Source organism: Cannabis sativa, chromosome 9 (assembly GCF_029168945.1).
Source record: "Cannabis sativa cultivar Pink pepper isolate KNU-18-1 chromosome 9, ASM2916894v1, whole genome shotgun sequence".
Taxonomy (NCBI): Eukaryota; Viridiplantae; Streptophyta; class Magnoliopsida; order Rosales; family Cannabaceae; genus Cannabis; species Cannabis sativa.
This window is the reverse complement of record NC_083609.1, coordinates 57,623,063-57,640,754: the sequence shown is the minus strand read 5'-3', so window position 1 is coordinate 57,640,754 and position 17,692 is coordinate 57,623,063. Positions and strand designations below refer to the sequence as shown.

General features: G+C 30.1%; 2 protein-coding genes across 2 annotated transcripts; one reads left to right on the top strand and one right to left on the bottom strand.

The window, feature by feature from the left end:
* Positions 1 to 129: 129 nt before the first annotated feature.
* Positions 130 to 5,874, bottom strand: LOC115721803 (probable RNA-dependent RNA polymerase 1). The gene is made up of 5 exons (XM_030650881.2): positions 5,630 to 5,874; positions 4,991 to 5,519; positions 1,965 to 3,811; positions 1,739 to 1,889; positions 130 to 1,147 (listed from the first exon to the last, which is right to left on the bottom strand). The coding sequence occupies exons 2-5, from the start codon at positions 5,489 to 5,491 to the stop codon at positions 296 to 298; spliced, it is 3,351 nt and encodes a 1,116-aa protein (XP_030506741.2). The 5' UTR covers positions 5,492 to 5,519; positions 5,630 to 5,874; the 3' UTR covers positions 130 to 295.
* Positions 5,875 to 10,010: 4,136 nt separating this feature from the next.
* LOC115721802 (probable RNA-dependent RNA polymerase 1) lies at positions 10,011 to 16,105 on the top strand. The gene is made up of 5 exons (XM_030650880.2): positions 10,011 to 10,109; positions 10,543 to 11,076; positions 12,284 to 14,136; positions 14,226 to 14,376; positions 15,084 to 16,105. Exons 2-5 carry the CDS (start codon positions 10,546 to 10,548, stop codon positions 15,939 to 15,941), a joined length of 3,393 nt encoding a protein of 1,130 aa, XP_030506740.2. The 5' UTR covers positions 10,011 to 10,109; positions 10,543 to 10,545; the 3' UTR covers positions 15,942 to 16,105.
* Positions 16,106 to 17,692: the final 1,587 nt, after the last annotated feature.

The following is a 17,692-nucleotide window of genomic DNA, read 5'->3' as shown; positions in this document are numbered from 1 at the left end:
AACACACAACTAACATAAATAATTTGCTGTGCTTACGTAATCTAAAATGGATGAACTCACAGATTTTACAACAAACCAAATTAGATAAGGTTGAAGAATTACAAATGACCATAATATGACATACCAAACCAACAAACTTGAGTTGTATTACTTACATATTCAGCACCACTTGTAATTACATACATAATTATATAACACACCAAATATACATATTCTTACAATTATAAACACACAACTTATAAAAGTTCTTAACTTATTCAAGACACACATATGAGCTTAGTACACTAAGAAGCCCTCAAATTTCTTCATCCAAATCAAATTCACTGATGAACTGGCTCAGCAATGATGGTGAATTCAGAGTGCTTCTGAGACTAGCTTTATCCCTTTTGATCACAACAAGTTTGTCAAAAACACACCAAGCAAAGCTCAAGAAATGGTCTCTAGTCATATCATCCTCATTGCAGGAGCCCCATAAGCTAGGATGGTAAGTGACAAAGTACCAAGCTGAAGCTTTTGCAGACAAGTCATCGCCAACATTATCCGAATCACTTGCTGTATTCTTGTTGAACCAGCTCCTTGCTTCTTTTATAAGTGCTTTCACAGCATAGTTAGCTGATTCCAAGTCCCTTTTCTTGTTAAAGTGTCTTGATTTCGAAATCACATTCCCACTTAGTATCTCTGCTTCAGTTTTGATGCCATAATACTCCATTAGGCTTCCCAACTTGTAGTCATACTGAGTTTTGAGATTCAGGGCATCGTCTACATAACGCTTGAAGCCATCTACTTCCATGTCGGGGTCATAACACTGTCTCGCCACTTCTCTGGTGAAGGCTTTTATCGAGTTAGAGTGTTCTTCTGCCTCTTTCACCTGTCGAAATAGCTTCCCAATTACACGTTTGGATTTGTACATTTTCTTGTCTGGTTTTTCCATGAAGTCCGGATATGATTTGACCCTCAGATGGCCTGGAAGTTTAGCTGGCACACCAGTTTTTTGAAAGTCCACAGCGGTTGAGAATAGCTTTGCTAACTCAATGCATTTTTTGCTCTTGGCCTTTCTTGATTCTTTATCAGCAAAAACAGTATGTGCATTTGAAATGATTCCCAAGTTGTAATTGATAATGTAATCTACAAAATGCTCTTGAACTTCCTGCAACACAGTTATAAATTATGCACTATCAGTTATGTCATTAGACATAACAGAAATTCTCAAGATATTAATGACATTAAATGGATGAGATCATACTAAGTTCAGTATACTATTTATGTATATTCTGTGATAAAATGAGTAAATATACCTTGTTACACCTTAATGTTAGTCTCATTAGTATAATTAGTTAGAATTGTAGAAGCTGAGTTGTTGAATTCTTAGTGGCTTTGAATTAACTGTCCTATATTCCTAAGGTGTTAATACAGTCAAGAGAGACTTAAGTAACGTTTGGTTGGATGGAATGAAAACATAGAAATAAGAATTGAAAATTAAAATGCATAAAAAAAATTATTAAATTTTTTCTCATCTTGTATTAGAATGATTTTCTTTACATTTTAAAATGGAATAGTTCTTCCACTAAAATGGTAGAAATGAAACCCAATAAAGGAACGGAATAAAAATTATTTCTTTTCCATTCTATTCTATTCTATTTTATTACTTCTAACCAGATACCAATCTGTCTCGAAAAAGTTTGTAACTTTGTAATTTTATCTTTGTATCATTAAAACTTGGATCAATAGTGTATCATACCTCTACTGTGACATCATGATCCAATTGTATAATTGGTGCAGAGGTATAATTCATTGCTTCATGTTGCTGAGGAGGAATAAGCTCAGATTCCCAGCAAACAAAGTACTGATCTCCATCCAAGTCACTCCCAGAACACTCATCAGTGTGTGGTCTAAGCAAATTAAAATTCTTATTAAGTCAAACATATCTAAACATGTCAAGTGAGCTGATGTTTATAGCATTTTACCTCATTCCTTTTTGTGGAAAGACAACACAATCCACCATGTGATGTAGTTCTGGCACATCCACAGCTCGAAGGACTCGAACATCACCCGGATGCAGACAAGGATTCTTGGCAACAACAACTTCTCTCTCGACGAGAAAAGTCCCTGGGGATTCGCGGTTAGAACACTGCACAAACACTTGACCATACTCTAGTGTCCCAGTCTCATCAAGACATCCCATCATATTTCTTCCATTCGGGATGTATATCTTTGTTTTTGTGCGAATTTCGAGCAATTTCGAGGCATGGAATGTTTGCAGCATCATAGAAAGAAAAGGCTCTTCATTTGGTTTATAACCACAGATAAGCATTTCCTTCAAAATATTTCCGATCTCTGTTGGGAAAAGCAGCTGTAGTTCGTGCTGAGCTCTTATAGGGTCAATTAAAATCGAGTCGAGTCTTTCTATAGCCTTCTCTTGCATCTTCTTAAAAACATGATCTTTCACTCCAAGAGTTGATAGAAGAGTAATCACTTGGCGGTTTAAGTAACATGGTTGGTACTTACTCCATGCCAAAACATCAAGCTTCTTGTTCTCTGATTTGTACTTAGACATACTATCTCTTAATGACAATTTTGTTGAAGATTTGGGATCAACAGCAACAACACCTTTAAACCCGCCATAGCGAATTTGAAATGCTGATGGAGTAAACATGTTAAGACCACATTTTTTCGCCACTTGATCAGCAAATTCTTTTGATATTTTCCCAATCCCATCAGAGAAACAGTATTTGTTTCCATCTGTTTCAACTTCAATATCAGGAATCAACTCTACTTCATGCTTTTCAACTACATAAGTTTCTCTAGAAGAGCCAAAAGATTGGCCTAATCTAGCAGCATATTTCGCCACATTTCTAATGCCCGAAAAGTCCCCCATCCATCTCCTGATATCTTCAGCATCAAGCCCTTCTCTCGAAGCAAACATCCACGTTGAGTTATCATCCAATTGGCTCGTCGAGAAACCAAGAAACTCAAACCTTTTTTCGCCAATAGTAATACCATCTCTCAAAACAGAAAGTATTCTGTCATAAACTCTTGTGTGCTTTCCTTTATATCCAGACTTTGCTCGAGTAGACAAGTCTTTCGAGCGCATCTTCTCCAAATCCTCATCAACGAAAGAGACGCGAAGAAAGTTCTCAACATCATTCGGGTAGTTCCTCAACACGCGATTAGAGAGACTCATTTCGGGGCCACAAAAGTAAACTTTAGAGGGTGTTACCTGAATTCTATGAACATAAACCAACCCATCATCTAAAGCAATGTTAGGAATTTTAAAAAGCTTTCCTGTTTTACTATAGTTGATATATTGGCTCGCGAGCCATCTCAGTGGATCGTAGCAACAATCTTTCAACTGATAGAGTCTGTCAAGAGCAGACTCTATGTATCCAGCAGGAATAATATTCCTGCTTGGATCAACTAACTTATAAAACTTTTCATCAAGTATTTCGCCACGAAGACACCCGTGTTGAACCAAGGAATTTATCTTGAACAAAATCTTGTAAGGCAAGTTTATTCCTCGAGGTGGTTTTACAATAGGAACAAGGTAATCTGAACTCGAAAAAGTGGAGAAAGGTTCTCCTTTCTCCACCGAAAATGTGGTTTCGTTTTCTTTGTAGTAAACGAATCCTTCCCGCAAATTGGGAAGGCGAAACCTGCTTGGAATCTCCAAGCATAGAGCTGATGATTGGCCAATGCAGCATGATGGAGTGAAATCAACATCTCTGATCCAATAGCTTCTGTTGGGAACACCCTTGTTGAAGTTGTTGTTCTTAACAGATAGTTCTTTCTTGTAAATCTTTGGGGCACCAAGTAACTATAGAATAATATAGAAGGGAAAGTGTTAGTGTATTCTTCCAACTTCCAAGTACCAAACTAATTATAACAGATTTTATTTTTTTGATGTCCATTTTCTTATTTGAAAAGCAAAAAACAAAAGAAAAAAATAGTAATTATTTTATTTAGTTTGGTAGTTAAGGAGCTTACTTATCAATTCAAATAAGAGTAAATAGCGACATAAACACAATCTTTATAAAATTGTAATTTTTTTTTTTTATTTTCGTCAGTACAAGTTCCGTTTTAAATTTATTAAAAAAAGATTTGAAAACAAATAATACTTTATATTTCCGTCCAAATTAAATAATCTAGAATTTGGATCTTATATGTGCCATGTTTTGAACAATAACAGAGTCTGTACTGATAAAACTAGAAGAAAATTACAGTTTATAAACATTGGGTACTCATGCCGCTAAAAAAAATAATTGAGTTTATGGCGCTTACAATTTTGAATACTTATGCCACTAATTACCCTTCAAATAATTGTTTAGTTTTACTGCTTTTGTAACAATTTTTTTTTTGAAATTTTTACAAAAAAAATTTAAATATATTTTTTATTTTTGAAACAATAAAAATGTGTTTAGTAATTATTTTATTGTATTTGGTATTTTTTTTATTGCTTGACGAGAGAAAGTAAAGTGAGAGAAAATGAAGTAAATATTGATTAAAAACAAAGTACGTACTACATAATAGATTATATATACAAAAAGTTATTTAAATAAATTTTAAAAGTACTTTTTTTTTTTCAAAATTTAAAATTTTGATTCTTACTTTTAAAATTAAAAAATAAATGTTTTGTTTGATCATACATATTTTTTGAAAATATTTTTATTTTTCTACTTAAAAATAATAATAAAAAAAATAATCTAAATAATTGTTACAAAATGCACACTTAATTCTTCACATGTTATTTTCATATAACTGATTATTTGAAACATGACATTAATAATTCATAAAGCTATACATCTAAAAATGCAATCTACTAGAAGTGTTTCCTCAAACATTAACAACTAAAGAATCATTTCAAAGCCTTTAACATTTTTAACCACAAAATAAGTAACCAGTAACCAAACAGAGAAATTTACCTATTAGCATTCAATCTGAATTGAACAGAGAAAAAAAAACACAGAATGAGCAAAAGGGGTTTTAGAAAGCAAACCTGAAGAACAAGAAACATGGTACTCTGTCCCGAACAACGGTGCAGCTCAATCTGCCAAATATTCTCATAGGAGAGCACAAGCTTGTACTCAACACAACCATAATTGAAATAAAACTCGAGTTTTCGTAATCCCAAACCAAATTCAACTCTAACATTGTTCTGGTTCCAAAGATAAGAGAACTTATTCTTTGAAACCAGACATCCAAAGAGCAATGTGATATCATCCATGCTCTTTGGTTTAGTATTCTTCACGAGCTCTCGAGCTTGAATGTACGAATCTTCGTACCACAATTGTCTATCCTCAGCCATGGAAAGTATGGTTTGAGCTGATTTAGAGTTGTTGAATTGAACTTTGGCGTGTGATCTCGCCTTTTTCATGTATTTGGCAATCTCAACATCGCATACAGTTCCTTCTCCGGTGTGTTCCTCCACAAAACTCTTCACTTTTTCGGGTAACTCGATTGAAGTGAATCCATACAATTGAATTATTGTCTTTCCCATATCGCAAAAAAAATATTGTATTTTTTCACTGTAAAAATTACGATGTAGATATCAGCAATCGGTCAGATAATATGACATGTTATTTAGAATTAATGTGAAAAATAATAATAATAAAAATAAATAAATAAATAAACTGACCTGAAAATTGAAGTGATTGCTTAGTTGTTGTTGTGTTGTGTGTTCTTAGTTGTTATGGCTTGTGTGAGGAGAAGTTAAATGCAACTATGGCAAGTATTTATAGTTGTAAAAGCTTGCTTACGTGGCAAAATGTGATTGGATAGAATGATTATGAGTTTTGTTATGAGTATTCCAAATCAGCTTGTGTTCTAAGGTTATATATTTCATCAGTCAATGGAATCTTTTTAATCCATGGATCCACAATCATTCTTTTTCATCCAATTAGAAATTGACACATTAGCAGAAGAATATATATATTTATATTTTTTTTTCTTGTTAGAAAGGAATGAATAGAAAGAATAAAAGGAAATTTTGATTGTAAATTAATTCCTTGTGACATATCCTTGTTGAAGAAGTGTAAGTATTGGTTCAATTATCACCAAAAATCTAACTTATTTTATAAGGCACCATATTTTATAAAAAAAATTATATTTCTACATTTAACAATTTTTTTTACATTATACGATTATTTATAGAAACAACACGAAAACAACAAAAAAACTATATAAAAGTAATATGAAAATAACATCAAAATAACAACAAAACATAACATATAAATAACAATAAATTAATAAAAGTGCAACATAAAAAGACTGTGTATTCTGTAAATAAAATTAAAAAAAATTCGTAAAACCGTATTTTTATATATTTTTTATTATTATTTTTGTGTATTTGTAAAATAATCCCTATTTAAATTGAACAAAAGTCTTATATTTTAGAACCTATGTAGTTTAGAAAGAATTTTTAGCAAACAAATTTTTTGGAAAATACAATTTAGTAGTGCTAATAGTTCGTGAAAACAAAAATACTAAATAACTTAATTTCATTTCTAAACTTCTAATTAGGATTGCTGATCAAATGAACTTTTTTTTTTTTCTTTTGATAAAGTTAATCAAAATGAACTTTTGATATCAAATATTAGCAAAGAACTATTGACATGGCTAGAATTTCTAAACAAGTTATGATTTTATTTTATGTTTATATGTACAATATTTTACCCGTTTGTGAAAATTTCTAAAAACATATATTTTAAATAGGCAAGTTGCATGTTTGTCTAAAGCTCCCAATATATTAAAAAATTAAGAATAGTTAAAATATTTGATTTTAGGACTAGGAGTGTTTGTTGGGAACAACTTGCTTAATTAGAAAGATAACTAGGAAGGTAGAAAGTGCATCTCTACGTTTTAAAATTAGTGGAAAAAAAGATAAAAAGTTTAATTTTGGCTTAATAGTATGTTTTGCAATGTAAATATGATACGACCTAATACGAAAAAAAATATATGTGTTTAAGCATAATATGACACAACATGAAAAAATATGAGCTTACGTACAACACGATACGAAAATATAGGCTTAAGCACAACACGACACCACAAGTCTAAAAGCACGACATGTAAGCATGAATAAATTAGCTCGAAAATATGACACATTGCAAAGCTCAATAATTTGATATATAATAATAACAATAACAAATAATAAATATTCATTTATCAATTAAAATGATAGTAATAATAATTATAATTATTTTTATATGATTGTGTGTAACTATTGAAAAAAGATATAAAAATAATTAAAACTATAAAATAAACATATATTTTAGTATTTAGCTCATTAATTATAATAAAAATATAAAAATATGGAACAAGAATTTGAGCCCGTATAAGAAAATAGGTTGGTCTATTTAAGAACGGGTCAACTCGAATAAAACACGACACAAATACGAGAGCAAGATATGAAAATACTAGACTTGCGGGCCATGCCGTCTATCCTATAAAATTGTTGCAAAACACAACACTTTTCTTCAAAGCACCACACGACACACGACGACCTATATATTTACCCCTATGGTTTGCACTATATTTTTTTTTAGCTCTGTCCTTTAACCAAGTTCTTCTTGAGCAATTTCAGCAAAAAAATAGAAAAAAAAATGGAAAGTTCTTCTTTAGCAAGTTCTTTTTCCTTTGGTGTCTCATCACAAGTATATAAAAAAATATATGATACAAATTAAAATAAGATATTATCTCTAAAAAAAATAATAATTATAAATGATTATTTTATTTGGTCAATTATATATACTTTATACTCCAACCCTTCCTCTACAAGGGGTATTATATCCCCACTACCATCATCACAAGTAACACTACATATATAATATTACATTAAAATTCTTACTAAATATTCTATATTTTCCCTTGCAAATGAACTAGTTATTATTATTATTATTATATAGAATAAATGTGATTTTTCTCTTCAATTATAATCCTTTTTTTTTTTTTTTTTTTTTCTGAACTATAAAAATTATGGTGTGGTTATTTTTTCTATATGAATTTCAATATTGGTTGTTTAATTATTTAATTGTAATTGTGTAGTCATAATTAATGTTACTAATGTATTTTTTTTCCTTAGATATTAGTCTCTTAAAACTTATAAAAATTTAAGGTTTCATGAGATGAATCATACATTTTAAAATATGACAATTAATTCAGTTTTTCTTTTCTTTATTGACATATTTACAAATTTCATTCAGTTCATTTATAAAAATATAAAAACATAATTACGGAGGAACCCATTGGTCAAGTTTTTTTTTTTTTAAAAAAAAATTAAAGGATAATGCTTTTTAAAAATAAAATATATTTTGGGCCTTGACTTACGTGGGCGATGTCCGTACGATGATCTATGAGTACCACTTTGGCCCTACAAGTTGCTTTGTTGCCACTATATTCTCTCCTATATGACTACGTGGCAATATTCAATTGGCTAGAAAGAGAATTGGCTTTGTAGAAAGAAAAATTCTTTGATACGAGAAATAGTATTGCTATTGGCCATTAGTGATGTCCAGGGCCGGCCCTGAAACAAAGTGGGCCATAGGGGAAAAAAAAATTTTTGGGCCCTTATGTTAGAAAAAATGTGGTATTTTTCAAAATTGGTAAAAAAAAATGTATAATTTTAAAAGAAGAAAAAAAAATTTTGGGCCCTTGGGCTGGGTGGGCCCTAGGCACAGGCCTAGCCCGCCTATGCCCAGGGCCGGGCCTGGTGATGTCTAATATTTTTTTATATACTTCGATGGTTATTTAAAGATATTCTTTGCAAATTATTTTCTTAAATTATATGAGACTCAATACTTAATTACAATAATAGTGATATGATACCGAGAAGAATATTAAGCACTAATGATACTTTTTAACAATTCTCGTATGAAAAATGAGGTCACAAATTTTATTGGTGCTTCCTAATATCCTCACCACCACATTTTAATAAATAAATATCGAAAATATTAATTAATTTCATAATATTTTAAGGTACTAAATTAGAAACATCTATACATAAATTTGATACATTTATGTAGTATTTAAATTCAACCAATTATTTTAATTTAAAATGAGTTCCATCTATTAAAGAAATTGAAATTTGATTCACACTTATATACACTGGCGGACCTAATGAAAGACCAATGTGGGCTTAAGTCCATGCTGAAAAAAAAATATTTCTTTTACTTCTTAACTATTTTTTTTTAATTATTTTAATTGCCCACAACAAATGCGCAACAAAATGGGAGATCAATAGTTGAATGATAGTTTGACAGTATATCTTAAAAAGGATGTATTCAATGCTATTGACAACGAGCTTATCATTCATTTTCAAAACATGAAAACTCGTCGAGGACAACTCTAAAGATATGAGCTCAAAAATTGATATATTTGCTAAAATTTTAGGATATTGAGTATGTTATATATTTTGAACATCGTTTTAGATTGCTTTTTTTTTTTTTTTTTTTTTTTGTTCTTTCTATTAGAAGATTTTTAGTGCTTGATATTTAATATCTTTTTAGTTGGGAATTGAAATATTGAATTATGTTTTTCTTTATATTTAATTGTTTTTTTTGGAATATTTTTATATATGAAAAAAATTTACGTCTACCCTCCAATTAAATTCTGGGTCAGCCTGCTTATATAATAAGTAAATTCAAGTAATTATTTATATTTAAGAAGAATCCCATATATTAAAGAAATTTATCACATAAGGTATGTCATTTATGGTGTGCACATATCATCTCTTTTCTACAATCTTTATTATATATTTCATATAAATTTGGATATTAAATTGAACAAAGAAAATAATTATTTTTTTATATTCACTATTGGAAACTTGAGAAAGTGGAGAAAACATCCCCTTCCCTTGCTACACAAGGGGATGCAAGACAAAGCCACATGACACATCCAATCATATGATGCCACGTAAGCAAATAAAATTCCATGAATTGGGGTCCACCAATAGGAAGACCTGAAATTGACCCACAGAAAAGAAACTATATATGCTTTACTCTGTTTCTACTCACTCACTCATCACTATAAATACTCACCATTTTATCTTCTTTCTTCACACACTCATAACTTCATAACCATAACACAAATACATAATCAACAATCACTTTTTGTTTCAGGTTAGATTCTTCTTCTTTCAAATTATTACATTTCATTCCTCTTAATCTTAATTCAGTTTTGGTTTAGACACTCCAATGTTATTTACTTTTTATGTATTGATGAATTGTTCAAATTTAAACATGTTTTCATTTTGTGCACAATCAAATGGAGTAAATATTAGTGTATTTTATTAAACTATATGGAAAAATTCTGATCAATCAATATAGTTACTCTAAATTTAATTAAACATGCTTAATTATCTCAATTACTGTAAATTCTCATTAAATTTCATATTTTGAAACAATGGGTTTCTGTTTCTTTCTTTGTCTTATTTATTTATGCAGTGAATTATTGAGACTGTTAAATTTAAGTATTTCCGTTCAATGATAAAAACAGAGTTGATATTTCTTGATTCCCAAGTAACTAATTATTGTAATTTGACCTTTTTTTTAGAGAATGGGAAAGACAATTCAGCTGTATGGATTTTCTTCAATTGAAAATGGTGAAGAAGTGAAGACATTTCTTGAGCAATACACAGGAGAAGGAACTGTATATACTGTTGAAGTTGGTGAATACAAGATCAAATCAAGAGGACATGCTAAGGTTCAATTCACAGACTCTAAAAGTGTTGAAACCATACTATCCATGGCTGAGGATCAACAGTTATGGTACCAAGATTCATATCTAAAAGCAAGGGAGTTAAACAATGACATAATAATTTCAAGTCCAAAAGAATTATTATTATTCCCATATGGTGTGATTAGTGACATAACACTTCATTTTGGATCTCAGATTTCTGAGGATAAGTTTTCTTCTCTTTGGAAAAGGAAGAATGTTTGTGTCAAATTCGGAACCGGTCTCCGAAAATTGTACTTCTTTTTCAGTTATGGTTGTGTTGAGTATAAATTGGAGCTTTCTTTTGAGAATATTTGGCAAATGGAGCTTCATCTTCCATTGGAGCAAACTACTAAGTTTCTTGTTCTTCAGGTTTGGTTTTTTGAACTAATTTAATGATTTTATTATAGTTTGATAGTGAAGCATGAATATGGAATAATTCTTGTTCTTAATGTCCTTGAAATTTATATGCATCATTGCTTTTTTGAACTTCATTTTTTTCCTAATTAAAACTTTTTTTTTTTTAAAAAAAAAAATCTTTTAAGACTAAATTCATGAACCCCACAACTACTACTTTTTGTATTCTATTAACTATGATCTGCATTTTTTCATAGCAAAACATATAACAATTATTTACATTTGATTTCATAGCAAAAAAACTCACCTTAACTCATCCATTAGTATTGTCAACTTTTAAGATTAAGTTTCGTACTAATAGAGTAGATAGAATGTTTATATTTAAAACAACTCTTGTTTATTCTTGTTTATTCTTTTGATATGAGACTTGAATCGATACCCCAACATTATATATAAATTTTGTATACATACAAAAATTTGGCATATAAATATGTTAAATAACTAGTCTCTTCACCAGTAAGTTAAGGATTTTGTGTCTTATAATTGTCCTTGAAACTTGTTTGCTCAACTATCTTCTCATTTATTTATTATTACTTTTTTCAACTTCATTTTTTACAAATGTAATTTTTTACTAATTTAAGTTAAATTTGATAATATTTTTATCTTTTAATTTTTTAATAACAAAAATAAAAGTAAAATTTTTATTTTTGAAAAGAAAAATGTATTCTATAATTATTTTTATTTTTTAATTATAAATATATATATAAAAAAATAAAAGTACTTTCTGTAAAATTTATTTTTATTTTTATTTTTATTTATTTAATTTAAGTTGGATTCAGGTCTAAGTTCCCGGGCTGGGTTTAGGTCTAAGGTGTAGGTCTAGTTCTGAGTTTAGGTTTGATTGGAGTCCAAAATATTATTTATTTATTTATTTTTTTTTTCAAAATTCTAATTCTCAATTAAAAAATTGAAACATAAAAATAATTTTAAAATACATGTTTTTTAAAATATTTTTACTTTTTTAATTAAAAAAATAAAACTTTGATTAAAAATTTGTTAAAAAAACTTTTGCATTTTTTTTAAAACAAAAATTCAGAACCCCACAAGTACTTTCTATAATAGCAAATCATATAACCATGATTCAAACTTTGATAACTTATGATTTCATATCAAGAACTTGTTATCTAATATTCTATTTTTGTTTTCAATTGTTAACTGTCAGTTAGTTGGAGCTCCAAAGATTTTCACAAAAGATGTGTCAATTGTGAACTATTACAAGGATGTTCCTGATAGCTGTTGGGTAAGAGACATTGATTTGACCCCATCAAGCAGCATTGCCCAATCATCTGCTCTATGCTTGGAGATTCCAACTAACCGCCGCCTTCCCGATTTTCGGGATGGTTTTGTTTACTACAAAGAAGTTGAAGGCCAATTCTCCATTGACAAAGGCTCACCTTTCTCTTCTTCAAGTTCAAAACTTGTTCCAATTGTTGTTCCACCAATTGACTTGCCATACAAGATTTTGTTCAAGATCAACTCATTGGTTCAACATGGATGTCTTCCCGGCGAGTTACTTGATGAAAAGTTTTATAAGTTAGTTGATCCAAGTAGAATCAAGATTGACTACATAGAGTCTGCACTTGACAAACTCTATCAGTTAAATGGTTGCTGCTACGATCCACTGAGATGGCTTAAACGCCAATACATGAACTACAGGAATGGTGGGCAAGTTCCCAAATTGCCCACCATTGCTGTAGATGATGGACTTGTGTATGTACACAGAGTCCAAATCACACCTTCGAGAGTTTACTTCTGTGGCCCTGAAGTAAATCTCTCGAATCGTGTGTTGAGAAATTATGCCAATGATCTTGACAACTTTCTTCGTTTGTCTTTTGTTGATGAGGATTTTAGTAGAATGAGCTCAGTGGATTTGTGTGTTACAAGCAAAAAGTCTAGAAATGTTGGAAGAAAGACAAGAGTTTATGATAGAATTCTTTCTGTTTTGAGTGATGGGATTGTTATTGGTGAAAAGAGGTTTGAGTTTCTTGGCTTCTCATCAAGTCAGTTGCGCGATAACTCGGTTTGGATGTTTGCTTCAAGAGAAGGACTTGATGCTGATGACATTAGGAGATGGATGGGGGACTTTTCGAGCATTAGAAATGTGGCGAAATATGCTGCAAGACTTGGCCAATCTTTTGGTTCTTCAAGGGAAACTTTGAGTGTTGGTTGTGATGAAATTGAGTTGATTCCTGATATTGAAATCAAAACAGGTGAAAACAAGTACTGTTTCTCTGATGGGATTGGGAAAATATCTGAAGATTTTGCTGATCAAGTAGCCAAAAAATGTGGCCTCAATAGGTTCACTCCTTCAGCATTTCAAATTCGGTTTGGTGGGAATAAAGGTGTTGTTGCTATTGATCCTAAATCTTCAATGAAACTTTCACTAAGAAATAGTATGTGCAAATACAAATCAGAGAACAAAAAGTTAGATGTTTTGGCATGGAGTAAGTACCAACCATGTTTCTTAAATCGCCAACTGATTACACTTCTTTCAACTCTTGGAGTAGAAGATCATGTCTTTGACAAGAAGCAAAAGGAGGCAGTGAGGCGCCTTGATTCAATTTTAACAGATTCTATAAGAGCACAAGACGAGTTGGAGATGGTTGCACCAGGCGAAATCACAAGCATTCTAAAGGAAATGCTTATGTGTGGTTACAAACCAGATGAAGAGCCTTTTCTATCAATGATGTTGCAGACTATTCATGCTTCTAAATTGCTCGAAATTCGAACCAAAACAAGGATACACATCCCGAATGGAAGAGCTCTCATGGGATGTTTGGATGAAACTGGGACACTTGAATATGGTCAAGTGTTTGTGCAGTGTTCAACAAGGCAAGTAGTAGTCTTCAACAACAACAATTCCTCCATTGTAACTACCTTTGTTGTTGGAAAAAAGGTTGTTGTGGCCAAGAATCCTTGCCTTCATCCGGGCGATATTCGGGTTCTTCAAGCAGTGGATGTGCCTGAACTTCATCACATGGTTGATTGTGTTGTTTTCCCTCAAAAAGGAGAAAGGTAAAAAAAAAAAAATGAAAAATTCTCTGTTGTGTTTCTTTTTATATTTTTTGAGTAATTTATGGATATTGATTGAATTGGTTATTTAGGCCTCATACTGATGAATGTTCTGGGAGTGATTTGGATGGAGACATTTACTTTGTTTGTTGGGACAATGAGCTTATTCCTCCTCAGCAATTTGAAGCCATGGATTATACTCCTGCACCAACTATACAATTGGATCATGATGTTACAATAAAGGTATATATTATTACATTTATAATAGAGTTGATTTCTATTTCAATTCAGTAAATTTATCAAGGCTATAGTGATTAATGCATTGAGTTCAGATAGAGCTCACTATGTGCTAAGACAAATCAAGTCTGAGTCTAGAGTCTACCCCATTAAAATTTTTGAAAAATAATTTGCTTAAAGTATACATAATTTTGTAGTATTTTTTAGAAACTACCACACGAATTTTTAAATATTTTTTACATACTTTTTTTTTTTTTTAAATTTTTTTTTATTTACATTTTTTATTAAGAGTAACATAAAAACAACATAAATATAAAAATAGCATGAAACAACATAATGTAAATATTTTGTGAAAATAATAATCTATATTTTTGTAAAAAAAAAATTATAATCCATAAAAATATTTAAAAAACTATAACTTTGTATATATGTAATATTTTTTGTTAATTATGATTTTTTTTTCAAGTGTTATTCTTATTCTAATATTTGTAATTTTTAGAGCTTCAACTCTGTTTAGAAATGGATTTGAAAAACTTTCTAGAATCAGGAATAGAACTAATCAGAAATGTTTGGTTATAATTTTGAATCTTTTATTATATGTTTACTCTAGTTTTTGTTGTTTTTTGATGTTGGAACTAAGTACAAATTTTCTATTTTGTCAATAAAAACCTCAATTTCTCACTAACTTAATCAAATACTATATGGTGTTATAGGAAATTCAAGAGTATTTCTCAGACTACATTGTGAATGACAGCTTAGGCATAATTGCAAATGCACATACAGTCTTTGCAGACAAAGAGCCCAAAAAAGCCAAGAGTAACCAATGCATAGAGTTAGCAAAGCTATTCTCAATTGCAGTAGATTTTCCCAAAACAGGTGTGCCTGCAAAAATCCCAAGCCGATTACGCGCCAAAGAATACCCCGATTTCATGGAAAAACAAGACAAAACATGTTATGAATCACAACATGTAATTGGGAAACTCTTTAGACAAATCAAGGATGTGGAAAATCACTCAAGTTCCATAAAATCATTCACTAAAGAAATAGCCAGAAAGTGTTATGACTCTGATATGGAAGTAGATGGTTTTGAGGATTACATTGAAGATGCCCTGATTCACAAAAATCAGTATGATTACAAATTGGGAAGCTTAATGGATTACTATGACATAAAAACTGAAGCTGAAATACTTAGTGGGAATGTGGTTTCAAAGTCAAGACATTTTAATAAGAAAAGGGATTTGGAATCAGCTAATTATGCTGTTAAAGCTCTTATTAAAGAAGCTAGAAGTTGGTTTAATAATAACAAGATTGAAATATTTGATCAAAATTATGATGACTTGTGTGCCAAGAAAGCTTCAGCTTGGTACTTTGTTACTTATCATCCATTGTTTTGGGGAGCTTGCAATGATGATAATGTGAGTAGAGACCATTTTTTGAGCTTTGCTTGGTGTGTTTTTGATAAACTTGTTTTGATTAAAAGGGATAAAGGGGGCCTAATTAGGAGATCTTTGAATGTTTCTTCATTGGAGACAAAGTTTAGTAGTGCTATAGATATAACTTATGAAGATTAAGTATATATCATCTAGTTTGTATAATTATGTTTGGAAGTAATTTCTAATGTATTGAGATATGAAGATTGAGTGCTATGTGAAATATGTTTGTTTTATAATAAAACTCCAGTTTGTAATTCTGTTATATCGTATAAGATCATATGAAAGTTACAATAGCAAATTAACTTATTGGACATTTTTGTACTAGACCTTTTAAAGGGTCGTTTTGGTAGATTATCTTTCTACTCTTTCAACATCTAGAAAATTTGTTTACTTTAATTTTTTTTTTTTGATGATCTTGTACATTGTAGCTATTTAAAATCACTTATAAATTCTTAAAATTTTTTGAATAGTTTACAATGTCAAAAATTAAAATTTGAACAGTTACTTACTATGCATGTAAGAAAAAATAGTCGCGTTTACAACAAAATAAATTAATCTTAATTTTAGTATTGTAAACTATTCAAAATTTTTTAAAAATTTACAAGTAGTCCTAAATAATTATAACATACACGATTATGAAAGAAATAGACTAAAAAGTTCTTCTAGATAGCGAAACGAATAAGAATCTACCAAAATACCTATTTAAAAGAGTCTGCGTGAAATAAATAAGGGTTTATCGAAACAACCATTTAAGAGGGTATAATGTAGATTTACCCTAAACCTTATTTTTCCCATTAATTTTCAAACTAATAAATTGTCTCCAAGAAAGGGTCTTATTTCTTCCCAATAGTGAAAGTGAAATTATTGTGTGATTGAAGGGGTGCATGTGGGATGGGTCACATTGGATTACTCTATCCAACAGCTTGTCAAGTAAGTTGTTTTTTTTAATAAATAAGGACAAAATAATTAAAAAAAAAAAACAATACACTTTATGTGGGCTCCACAATCCTTCTTAAACAAGCAGAAGAGATTCTCTTCCTTCCTAGTCATTGACCAGTGACACTCCATGAACCTTCGCAAACATGGGAAAAAGCCTAATAATGTTATTAAGGAGAATCCATCTATTTTATTCTTCTTTATCTCTACTTTTTAATTAAATATAAAAAAAAGTTAAATGACATCTATAATATTTAGTACTGGTATAATATTATTATTAATATAATTTAATATCAAATTTTATTTATTTTAATTTAATAAAAATTATAAAAAACTGCTAACTTATTATAAATTATATCATAAAGGTGTCACGCACTTTAGTATCGGGCCCACTTGAATTAATTTAATATGTACTATCATTCCTAACTGTATTTGTAAAGTAATGCTAACTGTATCAGCAATGTTCAATATTTTTTATAAGTGATGCTCTACGATTAGTTAATGATATCCTTAAAAGTTATTTTCTTAAGCTATATGGAATCCGATACTTAATTATACTAATAACACTGAAGAGGGTGTTATGTACTAGTAATGCCTTTTAGCAATTCTCACTTCTAAAGTGTTATTTCATGATGGTGTTAGACACTACTAGTGTCTAGATGCTGAAAGGTATCAGTGGTGCCTAACATCTTGCGTGGTATCATATCGTTATTGGTGCGATTAAGTATCAGTATGTGCTTTTAATAATATAATGTTTCCATAATTAATACAATTTCCTTTTTTTTTCTTTATTCTATTTTGGGGAAAAATAAAATGAAATTTCAATAGAAAAAAAAAAAAACAAGTTCTTTTAAAAAAAAGTGAAAATAATATGAGGATGAAATTTTGAAATGTATTGACAAGCATCTTTAATGAAAAAACGAAAACAACAAAAGATATTATGACATGATTAT

Bases quoted from the DNA above. Each gene is read 5' to 3' on its own strand.
- LOC115721803 (XM_030650881.2), bottom strand. From the start codon at position 5,491: ATGGGAAAGACAATAATTCAATTGTATGGATTCACTTCAATCGAGTTA. The intron at 3,812-4,990 runs GTTTGCTTTCTA...ATTATTCTATAG, and splicing joins CCATGTTTCTTGTTCTTCAG to TTACTTGGTGCCCCAAAGAT. The intron at 1,890-1,964 runs GTAAAATGCTAT...TAATTTGCTTAG, and splicing joins TTTCCACAAAAAGGAATGAG to ACCACACACTGATGAGTGTT.
- LOC115721802 (XM_030650880.2), top strand. From the start codon at position 10,546: ATGGGAAAGACAATTCAGCTGTATGGATTTTCTTCAATTGAAAATGGT. The intron at 11,077-12,283 runs GTTTGGTTTTTT...GTTAACTGTCAG, and splicing joins CTAAGTTTCTTGTTCTTCAG to TTAGTTGGAGCTCCAAAGAT. The intron at 14,137-14,225 runs GTAAAAAAAAAA...TTGGTTATTTAG, and splicing joins TTCCCTCAAAAAGGAGAAAG to GCCTCATACTGATGAATGTT.